Source organism: Chionomys nivalis, chromosome 10, assembly GCF_950005125.1.
Source record: "Chionomys nivalis chromosome 10, mChiNiv1.1, whole genome shotgun sequence".
NCBI lineage: Eukaryota > Metazoa > Chordata > Mammalia > Rodentia > Cricetidae > Chionomys > Chionomys nivalis.
In genome coordinates, this window is record NC_080095.1 from 28,001,909 (window position 1) to 28,023,264 (window position 21,356).

The following is a 21,356-nucleotide window of genomic DNA, read 5'->3' on the forward strand; positions in this document are numbered from 1 at the left end:
TTAATTCTTACTGATAAAAAGCAATTCACCATTATAAAATATGACTGTTCTTCCTTTCCATTTTCCCCAAAGGTTCTAAATTTTCTGAATACCAGCAGCAAGCGTGAGATTGCACTAGAATTAGTAATGTCTCTGCTGACCTCTCAGTTTGTTTTCTTTTGGATGTATCTAAACATTAAGCACATTTAAAAAATATTCTGGTCCTAGAAAAACCATAACGGTTATGGAAACAGGAGCAGAGTGTGGAAGACTGCTGATGCTGACTTTCCAGAGATTGAGGCAGGAGGAAAATGAGAGCCAGTCTGGGCTGCATGGTCACATTCTGTCTGGACTAAATAAATAAAGCATTAATAAAAGATTTTGAACCAGTAAATGAAACTGAAATTCTTGCTATATCACTTCTTAGCTCTATGAATTTTGACAACTTGCTTCACACTACCCAAGCTCAATCTTTGTCAGCTGAGCAGCTGACTCCAGATGCCGTGAGTCTTAAGCGAGCTCTCCAGGGCGCCCTACAGATGTGAGGATTTGTGTAAGTGAGGAACTGAAGCCAGGAGGACAAAATGAAGTGAACACTCTGGGTAGAAGTCCCAGGTCTGTCGCTAACCAGCTCATGATTGAAAATGACAACTGAGCTCTGGCCTCAGCTTCCTTGTGTGACAAGTTCTCAGGGCACATGTCCTTACTGCTGTCATGTGATGGTCCAGAAAACGTTTGCTTAAATAAGCCCAAGTTGCCACTGCTTCATGAGGAAACTTGGTTATTTTTTCACTATCATATTGGATGACATAAAAATATTTCCACTTTTAAAGCCTTCACAGATGGGAAGGTTTTACCTGTAGTAGCATTTTCCGATCTGGACTTTCCACCACCAGTCCTTGTACTGAGAATGCTCTGTGGAAAGGGATGCCAAATCCAAAGCCTTTGAAAACAATTCATTTCCAATTACAAAATGCTTTTCTAATGGCAAGCAGGCAGGAGGATAAATAATTAAATAAACCACATAATTAGCATCAATCAAAACATGTATTAGAAATTAGATAGAAATTCCAGTTGCCCAAGTTTCCAGATGGCCCCACAAATTCCCCCTAAATAATCAGTTCCAGGCCAGAGGGCTGGCAGCACAGAAGTTGGAGACATTGGATGAAGGGAAGCAGATGTACAATAAATCAGAATATAATTTTAATATACAAGGCACACAATTGAAATTTAAAACACTAGGATTTTACTGTTCCGACTTTGAAGCTACTCTCTAAAGATTCAAAACGCCTCAAAACTCAGTGATGGCAAGCTTTCTGTATGTAAGGTGGGTCCAGGGGCAGTCCCCACTTCAAACACAGCTGTAGAGAAAGAGAAGGATGAACTAGGTAGACAGAAGAGGGGTTTGGAAGAGTGGGGGCCATTGCTCAGGAACAGGGTATTTGCCTCATCTGCATGACCAACCCTGGGTTTAATCATAATCACTAGCTACAGCAGAGGAAGAGTGAGGCATTGGCTTGCTTTGGGGCCTGGGACGAGGGCTTCAGCAGGCAAAGTGCTTGCTGTGCAGGCATGAGACATGAACTCAGGTCCCAGTCCCCAGGAAAAGCTGGGTGTGGTACCAGGTACCTGTAACTTCCATGTTAAGGAGCATACATGACTTCAGAACAAGAAAGAAGGGGGCTTTAGAGCGTGGGATGGCACAGAAGAGGCTAAGAAGTCAGTACTTGGGTTCCTGCTGCCTTCAATGATCAGAACTCAAGGCTCTGATGTCACTTTACCTTCTAGTAATCAACATTTTCCTCCATATTTAATTGCTTATCTGACATCTTTTTAAAAGAATTTCTGTGTGTGCATGTGCGTGTGTGTCTGAGTGCAAGTGCCTGCAGAGACCAGAGACATCAGATCCCAAGGACTTGGAGTTACAGGTGGTTGTGCACTTCCAGATGTGGGTGCTGGAAACAGGAACTAAACTCTGGTCCTTGATAAAAGCATATGTCCTCAGCCACAATCACCTCTCTGCCACAATCCCATATCTTCTGGAGCTTTTTCCTTCTAGTGTTTTTACATGGTCAGACCAGACACAACCAATTAAGAATTGGGATTTTTAGAGAGAGGAAGTGGAAAACCTTTTGACAGAGGAGAAAGGGAGTAAGTTTTAACACAAATTTGAAGTTCACGGAAATCTAAAAGTTTTATAAAGATTCACTGAGTAGAACTGGAATTATCAGTTAAATGAGAATTCTGAGTTTTAATACTTATTTGTCTTCCCAATAGAGAGACTGCTTTATTCTGGAGTCAGTGTTAATATAATCATAAGAGTCAAAAGTTCCATTAAAGGAACACTTGGATGTTTCAGTTCTATTATCTCAAAGTGCATCCCCTATTACTGTCCTCTTTAATATCAGCTCTCTTCTGAAATTAATGCCAGAAAAGCCCCCTCAACCTACTATTGCAAAATTAATTACTTTTCCATGTGTTCTCTATCTCACTTGCTCCAGGGGAGACCTCTGAATATGCAAACTACTTATCCAGGAATGGTGTCACCATGCTGAGCCTCTAATGGACCTAAAAAATCAAATCTTTACTTGAATGCTATGGAAATGAAAAACAAGCCACATATGATTATACTTTCATGTGCTTATTTTTCTTTTTCCCCTCTAGCCAGAAATAAAAGTGGAGACAAAAAAAAAATAAGCGAGAAGTATGACTTCAAGTGGCATTATCTCCGGAAACACTAGGAAACGTGTGTTTTCAGAGGGCTACATTCAGGCATGCACTGCAAATATCTTTGCGCATTATCTTTGACTCAACCTTTATTAAGACCATTCTTAGCAAGCAGATCACATTCACTGTCATGTTTAATATAAACAGACCAAACCTTCTACTTTTTTTTTTTTTTTAAATCTTCCATTTGAATGCTTTTATACCCTGACTTTCTAAGGCTAGATTCAGTGTTTATGATTGGTGGCCAAGTTTGCCTTCAGATACAGTCCTTAATCAAATCTTCCCATGGAGGAACCAGATGTTCCCATTAATCCAATTATGGAAAATATAAATTGCTGAGACAATAAAAACGGCAGGAAAAAGTTACATCTTAGCAATTCTTATTTACATGAGAACTTGGGCTGAATTAGACAAGAATTCTTGTAATGACTTCTGAAGGCCCCTACACTCCCCCAGGGGAGACCCTTTTGTGGGAGCTTGCATGAGACTGTTCCTATAGGTTTCTGTACTTGAACATTTGGTCCACAGTTGGTGGCACTGTTTGAGGAGGTTTAGAAGGTGTGGCCTTGTTGCAGGATGTCCCTAGAGGCCAGCTTTGAGAGTCATTTCCAGTTGTTCTCTCTGCTTTGTGCTTGCAGTTCAAGAAGTGAGTTTTCGGCATCATATCCAGCTACCATGCCTGCCTAAGACCTCCAGTCAGCACTATGGACTCTGACCCTCTGGAACCCTAAGCCGACATAATCTCTTTCTTCTCTATGGACTCTGACCCTCTGGAACCCTAAGCCGACATAATCTCTTCCTTCTCTACGGACTCTGACCTTCTGGAACCCTAAGCCGACATAAACTCTTCCTTCTCTATGTGCCTTGGTCATGGTGTTTTGTCACAACAACAAATTTGAAGGTAACACATATGAACGCAGCTCTGATTTCATTAGCATGCTAAAAAAATCCTTATTTTTTTCTTTTTACAGCTGACGTTAAAAAATATATAAAAGATTAAAAAATGTCCAGTTTGTGCTCATTATCTAAATCCTTTTTGGGAAATAACATTTGTGATAAAATCTAAAATGACATTTTAATGGAAGAGTCTGGTCCAAGGAGAACCGTGAGCAAGGATGTGCGTGCAAGCGTGCGAGCTGGTGAGGGCGGGGAAGAAGGCACAGGCATATGTCCTCAGCTCCTGCAGTCAGTCACAGCAGCAAAGCAAGGGCTGCAGCAATTATTTGCTTAAGGAATAAACCTGTCATCTCACAAGTGCAAACAGGAAAAGAAAGTTTGTAGTTTTCACTAAGTAAAAACAAAAAGAGCTACCTCCCTGAGTGTTCCACACTGGAGTGAATAGCACATGAAAAAAATATGGGGGCCCAATTATGAGCATGTAAATTTATTGAGGTACTTAATCTATAATAGCAACAATTGCTATTAATTCAGGAAACAGACAAAAAGTTTGAAAAAAGAATATAAAATGAGACATCATCTCCACTAGTGCCACAAGGCCAACCTATTTGGTTGATGCATTGTGGGTATTCATAAGCACATATGGAATGAAGATCTTAAACCTATCCTCAAGAAATAATCCAAGTATCTGTCTTAGGTATATGTGCACATGTATTTAGTTATAATTCTGTTTAGCATCCTGAATGGATACTTTTTGACTTAACAATAGAAAATAAATATTTGCAATTTTTATGCTTTTGGTAACTATTATTTTACTGGCTGTATGAAAGTCCATTTGGCTGCTCATTATAACATCATATTTATCTTCCAGCACTGAGCATTTATGCTGCTTTCCAAGCATTTTTTTCTACCATATCTAACACTATAGTGATCATCGCAAATAAAGCTACTTTTCCTAACAATTGTTGAGAACTGAAAGTACAGCATTATCTATAATATGTAATAATTTATGACACTGTCCCTCAACATTTTAAAGTCCTTTGTTTTATATTCCTTGTCAGCAAGAAAATACCTGCTTCCTGCTATTTCCCCCAATGATCTCTCACTGGGTCATGTCTATGCCCATAGGAAGCTCCCTAAGGGTTGGGGAAATGACTTTGTGGGTAAATCTCATTCTGATCAAACATGAGGACCAGGAGTTTGGATCCCTAGAACCCACAGAAAAGTTGATTATGTGTGGTGAGCTACCTATAATCCCAGATCACAAGACGGCAGGGAGGATAGTGGGGGGCAAAGTCTAGTATGCTAGACTAGCTGGAACGGCAAGGTCCAGGCTTAGTGTGAGACTCTGCCTCCATATATACAGTACACTGTGATCAAGGAAGATACTTAACATCAACTGCGGGCCTCCATGCGTATGCAAGCACATACACAATGATACATGCATGTGTGTCCATACACATATGAACACATACACATACTGCATATATGCCAGAAAAGGCATTCTAAAATATTCAGATAATCTTTTTTATATATGACAAATAATGTTTAAAATCACCCTGTAGGTACATTTTTGCCTGCTCACCACTATATAGAAATTACATACAAGAACCAATCAATTTCTTACCATTGTGATTGCTTCACAAATCTAATCCAAGAAGCAGTTTAACTGTTGAACTCTGTATGCTTGTGTGTGTGTGTACACATGTGCACGTGTCCATGCATGTGCAAGGCAAAGGTCTACCTTGAGTGTCATCCCGTCAGAGCCAGCTTCTTTTTCTCTGAGACAGGGTCTCTAGGCTGGCTCATCAATTAGCTTAGGCTGGCCAGCAAGTCCCCAGGAAAGTGCCGTCTCCGTTTCCGCTGCCCCAGCACTGAGATTATAAGCACATGCCACCATGTGAGCTCTGGGGATGAAGCTCAGGTCCTCAGGCGTATGAGGCAAGCACTTTACTGAGCCATCCCCCAGCCCTAGTTTAAAGTAGTTTAAATCTTTAGTAACTCCTCAACCTAATGCACAGAAGAATGTCCCCAAACAAGCTCCCCAGTTGTCATCTAATGATTCAAAGAGATCTACCACAAAGAGTTTTACATTCTGCTCAGCACCGTTTGTTTCGAATATATTAAGTCTTTCATTATTCATGAACATAATCTTACAAAATTTATAAAAGTCTGGCTCCCAATAAGATTTGGCATCATTTTCTTGTTCCTGGGATATATTATTTAAAGGTCATTTTGTGATGCTTTCTTTCTACTAATTTGCTAATTTCTTTTGATGAACTTCCTTCCCTGGTGAGGTTGCTATATGGAATTTAAGCTTTCAAGTGCTCAACTCTATTTCTCACATTTGAATACATGTTTCCTAGTGTTTCTGTAATTCCAGCACACGTCCTAGAGCAGTAGTTCCCAGTCATCATGAACACTAACTAGCAGTGCCTGTGGAGTTCTTAACAACAGCAGAGTCACCACCTCCCCTGGGGATTCTCATCTTGGATGTGTAGCACAGACCCACACACCATTGCTACTAAGTTACACAGGTAATTAAGAAAGAGAGGCCCTTTTTGTATTTCTATTTCTAAGTCAATGAGAATATAATTTGCAGATATAAATATAAAGTGCAAAGACTTGGGTTGGCTGGCCTCCCTCTGTCCTTGATCTCAGGACTGAAATGGTGGCTGATAAGCTTGTCATTCAGAATGACATTGGATGAAAGAGCAGATATTCCCTCAGTAAATAAATTATTCTTCAAAAACCCAAGAGTATAAAGCCAGATGTGATGGTGCACACCTGTAATCCGAGCACTTGGTGGGCAGAGGCAGAAGTGAGTCTGAGGTCAGAGTGGGCTACATAGTAAGATCCTGTTTCAGAAAACAAAAGAGAAGAAACCCTTCTAAAAACAGATTTGTGACAATTTAATAATTAGAGATTTGCTCATTTGTGAAATGGACTGGATTTGGGTAGCATTACATATCATTCCACTAAAAGGCTCTATGAGCTGTACAGCAAGTGAAACCACGGGATTCTGTTTACAGAAACGCACATGGTTTCTTGGTGCGCTAACCTTAGACTCCGCTGCTCCCTATGTGACCACACACTTGACTTCTTCATCACAGGTGAGTCCCACATTGTCTGTATCTGGCGTAGGCTCTTAGATGTATCCCTGTACCCTACTCCTCAGGGCATGCAATTGTATCTTCACACAGAGATACAAATTCCCAGAGTCACATCAAACACAAAACTCTTTGAGTCAATTACGCAGCTTCATTATAAACTGATGAGTCCATCCCAGGTCTGTCAGTAAAGCTATCAATCACCCTCACAGCACCCTAGGTGGCAGCTCTGACTGGTGTCCCTTCCCTTGATGTCCTCAACATCAAGCCCATCATCAAGTTCAGTCATTTCTTTATACTGTCTCTTTGGTGCCCTCGTTTTTGAAGATAAGTCTTATTCAGCGATTGTTCCAGTCTCTGTTCGTGGTTTCCCATTTCTTTACAGCTCTTTTGCCACATTTCCAGGAAACCCTGCTCACTCGGTGGATGTTTGCAGCATCCACCACTGCCTGTCTTCCCTTGGCTCTCCTCAGTCTAGCAATCAACTCTCGTTTGTCTGTCTTTCACACAGGTCTTACTCTGCAGCTCCGACTACTCTTAACTCATGATTCTCCGGATGCAGCCTCTTGCGTGCTGTGACCGCAGGTGTACACCCCACACCCAGGGCCAGTTTACATCAATTTTAGTTTCTATGTTAGAATGGACAGCTCACAGAAGCAGGTGTGCTATCATATTTTCATTAGCCTGCCCTATACACTGAATTGTGGCTGACACATAGGAAACATAACTGAGGAAAGTATTTTTCTGAACACTCAACATGTGAACATAGTGTTTTTCCTGGACTCATAAGAAATTGGGGAAATTGTTATCCGATATTATAGAATTGACTTCATTTGACTTAAACAACTTCGTAAGACTTCTCCTCATATTGGCTTATATAAATTGAGGCAAATTTGGAAAATCAGATGCATCTAACCTCAAAATTCATTAGTGAGAAGCTAGCATGAAAGTGACTCTAGCTAAAGCTAGATAGGAGTAACGTGGGCTCCTTGTGTTATTATTTCTGCCTTTGTGTGTTTGAAATCTTCATGGTAGAGGAGGCAGAAGACAGCAGAAACACATGTTAGTAAACTTCTAATACTCTGTGGTCTACAAAAACAATGGACCAGTGGTACTATTAGCATAAAGAAAACATTTTAACAGGCATATGGTATTTTCAGTTATCTTGCCCTTTAACAACAGCTACATAAGCTATGAACCAGGAATAAGTCTTATCATGTCTATATTTATACAAATGTCATCACTGAAACTGGAACTTTCAGTTCCCTGCATTTTTAATGATTCCCCCTTTTTAAGGAAATAAATACAGTATTTCAAAATCTAAAGCTCCAAAGCCTGAAAAATTACTAGGAAAGAAAATAACAGGAATTCATCACTTACCATCTTAATATCATTTTCATGGTGAAAAATATATTCAAATAAAGCCTGGAAAAGACAAAATGTCAAAATATACTCAGCTTTATTTTAATAAAACACTTGTTATTGTTATACAAAAACTCAAAACTTAGTTGACTCAAAGTGCAGGATACTCTGAAGTGCTAGAAATCGGTAAATAATAAATGTGACTGCCATTTGTCATAATAATCCATTTTGAAATTCTGCAACTCACAATAAATTTTGTTTTTAATACTGAGAGGCCTAGTTAACTACTAATTAAGCATATATATATATATATATTTCATCCTTTTGAACATCCTTAAATCATACAAGAGTTGAAAATTATTTTTCTGAGAACAGTCCAAGCTGAAAAACAAACACATCCACGCCCAGACAACCTCAAGCTTCGATCTGCAAAGGTGACTCTGCCTCTCTGCTTTCTTTGTTGCAAATTATTGTTGTTAACCAGGGGAAGGGACTTTCCTATAATAATTACATATGTACTTATTTCTGATCAATTGTACCTAATTCAAGACAAAGAGAATTTTTATATGTTACACTAACTAAATTCTCCATTTCCTACAAAACCATGTCATCATACTTCTATCATTACTGCATAACTTAGAAGCTTTGGAAGCACATACCTTTGCCAACTTAGGTTTCTGGGAATATTTTGTTAAATTCAGTCTAGATAAATTTATAAATGGTCCATCAGGACTTGTAAGCATGGAAGCCTGTGAGAGTAAAAGAAGAGAAGAAGAAATTGAAAATTTCTCTTGAAACATAGAGTTTCTTCTGCATAAATATTGTAGTAAATTATAGAAATTATAGAACAACAAGAATTACCTTCAGAATTTCTGTTTAATTCTCCACTATAATACTAGTGGAATATAAAGTTACTTGAGTAATACATGGTCCTGGGAGAGCTGACAGAACCTACCGTCCCTAGTCTGACGAACCTTCCAGATGAGCTAGTGATAGGTCGTGCTGTGTAGGCAGTTCTGGGTGTTCTTATGGCCTGCTCCATTGTACCGGGCCTTCCACTCTGTGTGCTAGGCCTAAGGAAACCCGTAATGGGTCTTCCAGCTTGAGTGATTGGCCTGTGGAGATTGACAGCTGATATAACACAAACAAGATCAATTAAGGACAGTCTGGTCAGGATTTAGAGACAGAGGGATGAACTAAAATACAGACCTGATAGCTTGACTCGGTCCTCCTGCCTGGTTAGTTCCAGGGAGCTTCAAAGATGTGCCAGGGCCTACAAGATAGGATGGTTATCAACTTATCGATTACTTATGAATTTTTAGAAACACTTAGCAACTTAATTTTCAGACTTATCCTGGCCTGGGAAGAAGAGGGTATGGCAGGAAACGCTTTGAGGAAATGAGTTTGAGGCTCATCATCAGGGCACGTGTACTGCTCTGGTCAGCGGCAAGAACCTGGTAGAGTGGGGCCTAAAACTGAGGCAGACTAAAGTCTCAAGCAATAGCCAGCTTTATTCAGAGCATCACACAGTGAATACTCTGGGGTTAAGACAAATCACATGAGCAAGATGTTCAACCACAAGGACAAGTTCCATGTGGCAAAAACATGTTTTTTCACAGAGGGATATGAACAACGGCAGCTGAAGTAGACTCATTCCTATCCATTACACATGGGAGCAACATGAAAACCCATTCCAAGAACAATTTTGTGTTTTGAAGAAACTGGGATCATAAGACTCTTATTTCCTTGGAGTTTTCTCACAAGCACTCAGAATTCTAACATGACTCCATTCTTGAACTGTGTTCTGACAGCTGAGCCCCTGTCACATGATTCGTGTTATCATTTGGTCTGTAAGGAAGGTTTAGTACTAAGCCAGTTAACAGAGGCTCAAGGAGTTAAGCTAACAAGTCACCTTAGTAGCAGAGTTTAAATCAATGGCTCTGGACTCAAATGTTAATTATTTTTCACATATCTACAAATAAAAGATTGTGTCCACAATTTACATGTTTTAGCAAGTCAATGAGGAAAAGAAGATCTTAACAACCAATAAATTACCAACAAACCAACATATTATGACGTTCCTCCAATACCATTTATTTATAGTATGACCCGGACTTGGACTCCAAGGCAATCCTATTATATATGTGTTTATATAAAATTCAGAAATATATATACGCACATGTTCCTCTTCTATACCATATCCTTCCTTTAACTCAACTCAATAAGTACTTACGTGGGACTTGGGCAATGGCATTTTCATCCAGAATCATCTCTGCGATCCCTTCATGATCCACATCAATTTCATCTATGTACACCATTTCAGTCAGCGCTCGTGCTTTCAAAATCCAAGCTGCCTAAAAGGCATTGAAAAAAAAATTCGGTAAAATAACATAGTGCTTGAACTGGCCTTTTGGATAACTTGCTCAGCCTAGATATAGTGGGGAAGACCTTGGTCCTGCCTCAAAGTGATGTACTAGACTTCGCTGACTCCATATAGAAAGCCTTACCCTCTCTGAGGAGTGGGTGGGAGGAAGGTGGGGGGAGCGGGAGGAGGAGAGGGAGTGGGAACTGGGATTGACTGATATGTAAAATGAAAAGATTGTTTTAAAATAAATTTAAAATATTATATAAAAAGTTAGAAATGCACACAGCTTTGGTAAGAAGCTAGGTGTGTTTGTTAATGTACTCTGTACTCTACTTCAGGGCAATGACATCCAGGAAGTCCTTCTGTTTCAACCCGCAGGCATCCTCTTGTCTTTCTTCCATTTCCCTTTAGGCTTCTGGTCTTGTACACATGCTGTATTTGACATGCAGCGTGATTATCTGTGCATGTGTTAGTCCCTGCTCCCAGAATACAAGCATTTCGACCTTGTGCACTCTTGCATTTCCTAGACCTTTAGGTTTTTATACATAATTGGCTGTTCAGGAAATGTTGCTTGATTCGAGCTAAGATCAATTTCTCTAGATTCTAAATCACTGCTTTGTGATCTAGTAGGGAGAACTGGCTGACGAGAACGGAGGATGGAAAAGTAATTAAAGCTCTAAGCGGAAAGCATCATCAGCTTAGTCGGAGCCTGAGAAGGGCATCATGAAGATGTACATACTTAACTTTCTTGCCAAACACATGAAATTGCTTTACTGAAAAACTTGACCTTTCTGCCTTTTTTTCCAGAATAAAAGCCAAGGACGATGATGCTCAGTGTTCCTTGCACAGTCTGAGAGGAACGCGAGTCTGGAAGTGGTGGCACAGACCTAATTCTACAGTCTACAGGAAAAATAGCAGAAATCTGGGGAGGAACTGAGGCTCGGTATACCAGGAGTCTGGCTGTGAGGGAAACAATGAGGCTGCAGGATATCGGCAAAGTCCCCACATGTACAGAATTTTGCCCACTTAGTCTTTTTATTAAAGCCCTCTTAGATTATACACCCACTATCAGACTGAGTGGGAAACAAGCTCACAACATGGATCTTACCATTCCTGAACACACCATCATCCAGTGGATTAAACAGCAAAACACACAGCAGTATGTGACTAGGTGACAAGTGTGTGGTAGAAGAAAATGGGTTTTATAGAAAATGGTTGAAAGAAAGGAAGAAAGAACAGCCGAGATTGTAGTGTATGCTTGTAATCCCAGCGCTCAGAAGTTCCTCCTTGACTGCACAGCAAGTTCAAGGTCAAACTGTAATACATAAGTCTGTCTCAAAATAATGATGGTTACAATAACAGTGATGAAGGCTTTGGCTCTGAGGTCAGGCAAACCTGCTCACAGCGTGTTTAGAAACACCCAGTAGCTGTATTGTTGGAATGCTGGTGAAACCGTCTGGACTGAGAGACCAGCCAGAGAAGAGCACGTGTGTCACAGTGAGGTTAGGGGGTTTTATTCTGATAATGAGGAGCCAATAAAGCTTCTGGAACATGACTTGGAGTCTAACTTAAATCCTTCTCAACCAATCTGCCCTCCTCTCTCACCTAACCCCCAACCTCTTTCTCTGACAGGGTCTCACAATATAAGCAGGATGTCCTTGAACTCTAGACCCCCTGGTTTAACCTGAGTGCTGGAATTATAGGCATGTACCACCATACTCATATTACATCAAGTTTTTAAAAGTCAAATTTTTATAATTTTAGGCATCAATTACATAATCAGTTATTAAACATCCATGAATATATTTTAACTAGCTTTGAGTTGTTAGCACTATTTCATAGTCCAATCTGTTATGCTTGATATCTAGCTCCCTATTAACCTCTTAAATGTTAAGATTATGTAAACTTTCTTTGCTGAAATAATCAAAGCAAGGGAAGTGAATCCATGATTCTCCCTGCCCTGAGTAAATAGATAACTACATCATAAGTCCAGTAGGAACATCTATTTTTCACTCTCTATGCTTTTTAATACTTAAGTCTTAAGAAATGGAAGCAATGATATGAAAATTTGATATTAAAAGATCTTTAGAGACCGGGAGACTGCTCAGTGGGTAAAATGCATGCTGTGCAAGCGTGAGAGAGGACTGGCACTCAGGTCTTCAGCACGCATGTCATGCACAGCTGCAATCTCAGCACTGGATGGTGGAGCTAAGAGGGAGAGACAGGAAAGAACTAGAAGTTCTGAGGAAGCTAACCTGTTATAAGTAGTGGCAAACAAGAGACCCTGTCTTAAACAAATGGTCCTCTGATATCCACACATGTGCTGTGGCATTCACATGCTCACACATACACATATACACACATCACACATACATACACATACATAGATATCTCATACATCATATATATGTACATACACACATACATATCATACATTCATTGACATATATACACATATCATACAAATACACACACACAAAAAAACGACCTTTTAGAGATCTGAAATAAAACATACATTGCTGCTTAGTTTTTGTGAACTTGATACAAACTAAGATGAGGGAACATCAGTTGAAAACTTCTCCTATCAAGCACCGGACTGAAATCCCAAGGTCCAAATCAGGAGCAGAAGGAGAGAGAGCACGAGCAAGGAACTCAGGACCGCGAGGGGTGCACCCACACACTGAGACAATGGGGATGTTCTATCAGGAACTCACCAAGGCCAGCTGGCCTGGGTCTGAAAAAGCATGGGATAAAACCGGACTCGCTGAACATAGCGGACAATGAGGACTACTGAGAACTCAAGAACAATGGCACTGGGATTTGATCCTACTGCACGTACTGGCTTTGTGGGAGCCTAGGCAGCTTGGATGCTCACCTTACTAGACCTGGATGGACGTGGGTGGTCCTTGGACTTCCCACAGGGCAGGGAACCCTGATTGCTCTTAGGGCTGATGAGGGAGGGGGACTTGATGGGGGAGGGGGAGGGATATGGGAGGCGGTGGCGGGGAGGAGGCAGAAATCTTTAATAAATAAATAAATAAATAAAAATAAAATAAAACAACAACAACAAAAAAAACTTCTCCTATCAAACTGGCCTGCAGGCAAATCAGTGAGGCATTTTCTTGTGTGATGATTGATGTGGGAAGGTTCAAAGCACTGTGGGTGGTGCCACCCTTGGGCAGTGGTCCTGGGCTGTATAAGAAAGCAGGCTGAACAAGCCTTTGAGAGAAAGTCTGAAAGCAGCACTCCCCCAAGGCCTCTGCATCTGTTCCCACCTTGGCTTCCCCCTCAAAGACAGACTGGGACATGCCATAGTAAATCTTTCTCCCCAAGTTGCTTTTGTCTTTGGTATTTATCACAGCAATAAGACTCTAACTAGGAAGTTGGAACCAGGAACATGGGGTGCTGTGGTGATGGGTCTGACCAAGTGGATTTTATGCCTTGGATAGTCTTCTGGGTAGGATTGTGAAAGCTTTTGGAATTTTGGGTCAGAAAAACCACTGAGTTCTCAGTAGTTAATGGGCTATTCTGCAGGAGGCTGGAAGATAATGCTAACGGTAACACAGATAATGAAGGCCTGGCTCATGAAATTTTAGAGAGAAGTTTGAGAGTCAGTTCAAATATTCTATTGGGCTGTTTGTGTGGTGCATTTGGATTTTTAAAAAAATCTATGGAACTGAAAAATTAGTTTTATTGGGATTATCTGGGACTGAAAAATCTGTTGTGATTAATAAGAGAAGAGCATCCTTGAGGTGAACTCTTCTGGGAAATACTTCCTCAGGGTCAGACACAGAAGCTGTGGTCCACAGAGGGCAAAGGTTACAGCTCAAGTTGGCAGCCACGCTTGGCAATGTGTAGGAGTCTCACACATGGTACACACTTTAAAAGCATAAGGGAGTCATGGAGAGTATCTGAGGGCTGCTACTGTGTGGCAGGGTTGGAGTCTCCCTGAACAAAGTCAGTAGGGGCCACTGGTGAAGGTGCAGCCTCAATTGCAGTGGAAACCCCGGCATGCTGGAGATGTCAAGATCACGGACGAGAGTTAGCCTAAGCCCAAGACCATCGGAGCCCAGATCATGAGTGAATCCTAGGCGGTGGACAATGAGTGATTTACACTGTAGGAGTTTGGTTTCACTTTAATCTGACTGTTACTGTGTCCTGATTCCTCCCTCTTAGAATAAAAAAGTACGTGCTGTTTTTCTTTTTAAAGGAGGCCACAGTTAAGAGATTTTGAATTTTTTTAGGAGACCTTAGACTTTTAAAGTTGAACGATGTTTTATATTGTGATGATAACACAAGATCTTGGGATTAAAAAGAGAGAAAGGGTATGGTTGGGCAGTGATAAAGGGTCAGCTATGACGCTTAGCTTTTGTCGAGTTGACAAAAACTAGACCTACCTAAGAAGAGGGAACCTCAACTGAAGAATTGCCTCTTTTAGATTGGCCCATGGGTATGTCAGTGGAGACATTTTCTTGATTAATAACTAATGTAGGCAGCTCAGCATATTGTAGGTGGGGCCGCCCCTGGGCAGGTAGTCCTGGGTTCTATAAGAAAGCAGCAGGCTGAGCAAGCCATGGAGAACAAGTCAGTAAGCAGCACTCCTCCATGGCCTCTGCTTCAGTTCCTGCCTCAAGGTTCCCGTCCTGAGTGAGTTCCTGCCTTGGCTTCCTTCAGTGTTGAACTGTGACACGGAAGTAGTTTAAGATGAAGTAAACCCTTTCCTCCCCACGTCGCTTTTGGTCACAGTGGTTATCACAGCAACAGAAACCAAACTAGGACACATACTTAAACTATTATTCAATTTAAAATTTCATCAGTGTTTCAGAAAAATTAATCTTCCTGATTTTTCTTCTGTCCTAACAAAAAATGACCTTGAAAATCACATGTTACTGCTGGATTACACATCAGAGTACTTAGAAAAAAAAAACAAACCCACTACTCCTGACAATGTGAGTAATTCTTGAGATTTTAATGAAAACAGCAGATGGGGCTTTGGCTTAAAAAAAAATTCTTTTTTGGAAATAAGCCAAATATGTTTTACAGTTCTAAAATCCTCTGCATATTAAAATAAAAGAAACATGATCAAGCATACACAGGAATCTCTAATTTTCCCTTAAATCTGAAAAAAACTACAAGTTTGTTTTATGTGTTATGTTCAACTGAATAATTGCAGTCATCCAGCTTAAAAACCGACCAGGTGCTTATGCACGTGACTATATTTGTATTACAAGGTCTATAGAATCAATAAAAAAATGCTAAAAAGATGCTTTGGACATTTTATAAAGAAGAACAGTTTTCCCCAACCTAAATGAGTAATCACCATGCTAATTTACTTGCCTGCACATCTCTTTTGCAGTTCCTATCAATTCTTTGATAATTCCACACAATGATCTTTGATCATTCCATATAATGCATTATCAATTCTTTGATCATTCCACATAGTGCATTATCAATTCTTTGATCATCCCACACACTGCATTATCAATTCTTTGATCATCCCACACACTGCATTATCAATTCTTTGATCATCCCACACACTGCATTTTGATCGTATTCACTTTCTTGACCAACTCATCCCAGGCCCCACAACCTTCCCAACTTGATGACCTCTTCTTTTTTTTTTTTTTTTTTTTTCCTTTTTTAAAACCCATCAACGCTTTTCTGTGCTGGATGGGGGCCCTCCACTGAGCACAGTCAACCTGGCAGGGGTCACCCAAGTTACTCACCCCCGAGATGTCTAAAGCATACCCTTGAGGCACAGACCTACCAGTTTAAGGTTAATTCAATTTCACTTATGAAATAAAAACTCAATTAGCTGAGAAAATACATTTTAATTATTCTGTTCCTTTTGATAAGTAATTCAAGGCCAACAGGTTAAGGCATGTGAGAAATAATTTTTGACTATTAGGACAAATCAACCAAGAAAATAATTTTTCTGATATGATTTGAACATCATAAAAAAAACTGGTAGAGAGTCAGGCAGTGATGGAGCACATCTTTAATCCCAGCACTTGGGATGCAGAGGCAGGCAGATCTCTGAGTTCACGGCCTGTCTGGTCTACAAAGGAAGTTCCAGGATAGCCAGAGCTGTTATACAGAGAAACCCTGTCTCAAAACAAAAACTAAAACTAAAACTAAAAGCAAAACAAAATTACAAAACCTGGTAGAGCTACCTGACAGTCGCCCTATAAAATGAAATTCTAGGCACAATATATTAAGTTGTCCCTGTGAGGCTTTTTTAGGGTTTGGTGATGGAATCTCCAATGCTCATGTATAGAAGACAGTCTCCAGCTGGTGGCACTATTGAGAGATGACAAGGGTACCAATCTCAGCAATAGATTACTCCACTGATGCCCTCATAGCAGGACTATTAGGGGTGGGGCACAGGTCTAGCTGGAAGAAATGGGACGCCTGGGGCCTGGCCTTTGTAGGGCATATCCTGTCCCCAATTCCTTTCACTCTTTCTGAACCCTGCCACCATGCCCTTCTGTCTCACCACAGGCTCCAAACCAACAGCCACCAACCACAGAGGCCCCTCTAATAATCAGGAGGCAAATCAAACCTTCCTCTTTTAAGTTGTTTTTGGTAGGTTTTTTTTTTTCTTTTTGTCTCAGTGGCAAAGAGCAAGCATAAGTTGTCAACAACATGAAAATATGAATGAGGTCAGCCTTGCTCCTTTGTACATCTTTACCTGGTGATAATTGGATCTACAGAAACAAAACTAGAAACTGTTACTACACATAAGGGCTTATTGAAACTTCTTGCTAGCCTGAAATGTTTAAATACCACAGACAGCTTTCAGTCATGTCTACAACGCAAATTACTAATGCCTCAGTTTAATTTTAATAAAAATCTTCCAAATGACTAAGAGCAAAACTATACTCATTTATTTGGAAACACATTACATTTCTGATTAGGTCTGTCTTGAAATGACTGGATGTATAGTATATAAAGTATAATCTTTAGCCTATATTCAAAATCACATTTGGGCCATTTTCCAGTGTTGGTCTAATACGGAGGTCTCCATTAGAATACCTCTTGACTTGTTTTCCATTCTGAAAGACTGGATCACTATCATAAGTACCTTGGGTGAAGTTCAAATCACTCTTGCATGACGCTGCTAGCGCTGTATCTCACGTGGCAGGGCAAGCATGGAGCAACATTTAAGCTCTCCGATTTACTACTCTCATCTCTCCTCCTATTCTCAGATCAATAGCGAGCCTTCTGGATGAAAAGTTTCACTGGTCAAGTACTATCCTCCACAGCTGGATGCAAGCCAAACCTCTTCTCCTCCAGAGATGCCTTCTGACTCAGTCTCTTGTTTCTTACTCAGTTAGCAGTTCTCTAGATGTCATCTCTAACCAGCAGCCATGGCAATCTGGTCCCTCCCTCCCTCCCTCTCTCCCTCTCCCTTTCTTCCTTCTTCACTGGGACAGCTTTGTCCTCCCTGTTAGAGCTACCAGGTCAGTTAGAAGCAAGCAGAGTGGGATTACTGGATTCAAAATCTCTGCTGCCCATCACAGTTCTGCAGATACTTGTGCCTCTGCCCATAGCCTGGCTCCCTCCTAAGTCTGATTCCTTTTACCACCATGGGGTTTTTGGTTTTTTTTTCCCATCATTCTACTCAATCTTGGCAACTGCTACAAGCCCACGTCTTAATAAGCAGGTCACATTGGTTCTACAAGGCTATTAAATAAAAGCTTTAGAAAAATTAAAGTTTATTTATGCACTAAAGAACAGAACAGCTGGTAGACGCAGCTAAGTTGCTAATACTATGAGCAGATACACAACGCATTTTCTAATCTTCAGTAGCAAATAAGCAATAGCAACTAAGCTACTCTTTAATGTTTGCAGCTAAACCTTTACCTGAGATACTGGCAAGTCGGGAGCTGGTTCCTGGAAAGCATGAAAGGTTGTAAACATTTTAAGACATGCAATTTCTAAAATCAAAAGATCTTAGTGAATACTTATTCAATGAAAGTTTAAATACTGCGTATGTGCATGTGTAGTGTACGCATGTGTATGTACAAGGTGAGTTCCTTGGCCCTGAGTATATGCATGCAGAGGAGAGAGGCTAACTTTGGGGATCTTCCTGATTTGCTCTCCACCTACTTTCTCTGAGACAAGGTCTCTCTCTCTCAACTTAGAGCTCGTAAGTCAGCTAGAGTGGCTGGCCAACAAGCCTTGAGATCCACCTATCTCTGCTCCCCACCCCGGTGCTGGGCTCACCCACACACACTGCAAGACTTTCTGCACACGGTGACTTTCTCAACACGGGTCCTCATGCTCACAGAGCATGTTCTTCACTCATGTCCCAGACTGGAAATAGAAATTGCAATCTTTTTCCAAAAGTACTCTCAAAAACATAACATACACAGACAAGTCCTGTTTTTTTTTTAATCAGAAAGTTCTGCTTATCCAGAGTACAGAGAAAATGTAGCTCAATTACTTGTTTTAAAAAGTCAATAAAAGGCCCATGACACAGCCCAGTGGGTAAAGGCATTTGCCACCGAGCCTGAGGACCTGAGTTTGATTTAAATCCAGAACCCACATGGTGGAAGAACAGAACTGCCTCCCAAAAGTTGTTCTCTGGCTACCACCTAAACTACTCCTTCACACACACACACACACACACACACACACACACACACACACACTTTAAAAAGCCAGTACAAAAGGAAAGTAGAAGTAATAATTTTAAAACAATTATTTCAATAAACTTTATTCATGGAAAACGACTCAATAACTATGAAAATAAGAGTAATTTTAAACTATACTAAGGAACTATTTCCTTGCCTCCAAAAGTAAGATATTTAGACTTTAATCACTCATGGGGCAGAAGGAAAATCCACATAATATAAACCTTTGATTCCACATAACCACGATAAGATTAGTGGCTGATAGTAAGAAATTAATTCTAACTACAATGTTCTTATAGAAATGTTTATAAAGACTACACAATATATATTATATTAGTGCTGGGTGTTGATAAATGTGGCATCTAAATCTTTTCTTTCCAACATAAATAGGAACCCATCTGGCAATCAGATCTTACAACAGACATCTACACTCCCATGTCTAGGCAGCAGAAGCCAAACAAGTCATCTATGCCGTGCTTTACTGGAGAAAATGCTAAGAAACAGAAAGATCCTTGCTCTCTCTAGTGCTATGATCTGAAAGGAATACTGTGGATATATTACATACACTATCTGCACAAGCAAAGGGCAAGCTGTGAATAGATATATGAATTCTTTAGCATGGGGCATGACAGGGACACGAGAGAAAAAGGCTAAGCCAGGCTGGACAATGAACGCCCCAAAGGACCGAATTTAGAGAGGATCTTACAATGTACTAAATAAAACAAACACAAAACAGCAGCTGGAGAGCACAGAGCAACTACAAATTGGATCTAAAAGCAGCACAAATTTCCTAAGCATGGCTCATACTTCAGCAGTGTGAGAGAGAGGGGAGGGGATGGCAGACCCCGAATATGCACCTTTCTATTTTTTCTTGTGTATGTGTGGCAATCTCATTCAGATATCATAACAACAGTCTACACAAATCAAGAATTACGAATCAAGAAGTATCATCCAGAAATACCAAAACAGAGAATGAAAACAGATTTAAAGACAGTAATCCGTTCAAGGTCATAGTGCTGACTAATTTAGATGGGTAACTTGACTGAACTAAGAAATACCTAGGGCATTAAGGAAGCACACCTTTGGGTGAATCTGTGAGAATGTCTCTAGAAAGATTTAGCCTAGGAGAGAGGACACATACTGATGTAGGCAGCACCATCATGGGATGGTGCCACTGCCTTGAGGACCAGCGTCCAGCAGTTCAGGGTTTAAGGGAGAGCCATGGAGTCGGTGAATTCATCACTCAGCTTGAATTTTCTATCTGAGGGAGTAAAAATTCTGAGGGAGCTGGTGGTGGGATGAGGGGCAAAACTTAACTCTCTGGGGCTGGCAAAAAGGGAAACACACACACACAGACACACACACACACCTCCAACATGGCAGGACCTCACCCAGGGTGCTGATGAACGGCAAGCCTTCAGCAGGTCAGAGAAAGTGAAGAGGAGATGCAGAGCAGGACAACCACTGGACAAACAGACACACGGGGACTTTTCTAAGGGCCAAAGCTTAGTTCTTCATTTTAGTCTTCTTTCTGTTGCTTGTTCCACTCTATTCTTCTGGTGTTTTCCTTCTGTCTCTCTTGACATCTTCCTCCTAACTTTCCTTCTACAACTTTCCTGGGGTTTTTCTTCTCTCGTCTCTTTATTTTTCCCCCCTCACAGCATATATACCCCAGCAAAATCTTTCAAACAGTATAAAATTACAATGTGATTATATTCTATTTTCAAGTGAATTTCAAATGAACACAAGTAAAAAACAGCATGTCTTCCATATCCCTTACATGATTAAACATTTTACACACTACAGATGAAAAACAAATTGGCCCAGGAACCCACATATATTCATGTCCAAGCAACTTGTTACAGACTAACAGAGTGTAAGCAAGCAAGGTATTTTTCTCAGCCAGTTCTTTTACTGGCAGGCTGCATTTTATGGTTACAAAGAAAGGATAAATTATTTTATTAGCTATCTCAAAAGGTAATCTTTTCTTTTCTCTGTAGCTTTGGAGCGTGTCCTGGAACTAGCTCTTGTAGACCAAACTGGCCTGAAAGTCACAGAGATCCACCTGTCTCTGCCTCCCGAGTGTTGGGATTAAAGGCGTGCACCACCACCACCTGGCTCAAAAGGTAATCTTAAAAAAAACTTTAAAAAGAATCTAACCGTGTGTGTGTGTGTGTGTGTGTGTGTGTGTGTGTGTGTGTGTGTATGTATATATATATATATATATATATATATATATATATATATATATAAAACCAGTCAGCTCTACTTTAAATC

General features: G+C 40.4%; 1 protein-coding gene across 3 annotated transcripts in view; it reads right to left on the minus strand.

The window, feature by feature from the left end:
• Ttc8 (tetratricopeptide repeat domain 8) overlaps positions 1 to 21,356 on the minus strand; it is a 55,883-nt gene that overhangs the window by 23,334 nt on the left and 11,193 nt on the right. For 2 of the 3 annotated variants that reach the window (XM_057782448.1, XM_057782447.1), the window contains exons 2-7: positions 10,309 to 10,429; positions 9,285 to 9,348; positions 9,031 to 9,190; positions 8,735 to 8,824; positions 8,094 to 8,138; positions 837 to 922 (exon numbers count right to left, since the gene is read on the minus strand). In XM_057782448.1, coding sequence (XP_057638431.1) covers positions 837 to 922; positions 8,094 to 8,138; positions 8,735 to 8,824; positions 9,031 to 9,190; positions 9,285 to 9,348; positions 10,309 to 10,429 — 566 coding nt within the window. Of the gene's footprint in view, positions 1 to 836; positions 923 to 8,093; positions 8,139 to 8,734; positions 8,825 to 9,030; positions 9,191 to 9,284; positions 9,349 to 10,308; positions 10,430 to 21,356 lie in introns of those variants that run through there. The other variant, XM_057782449.1, reaches the window with a different exon arrangement.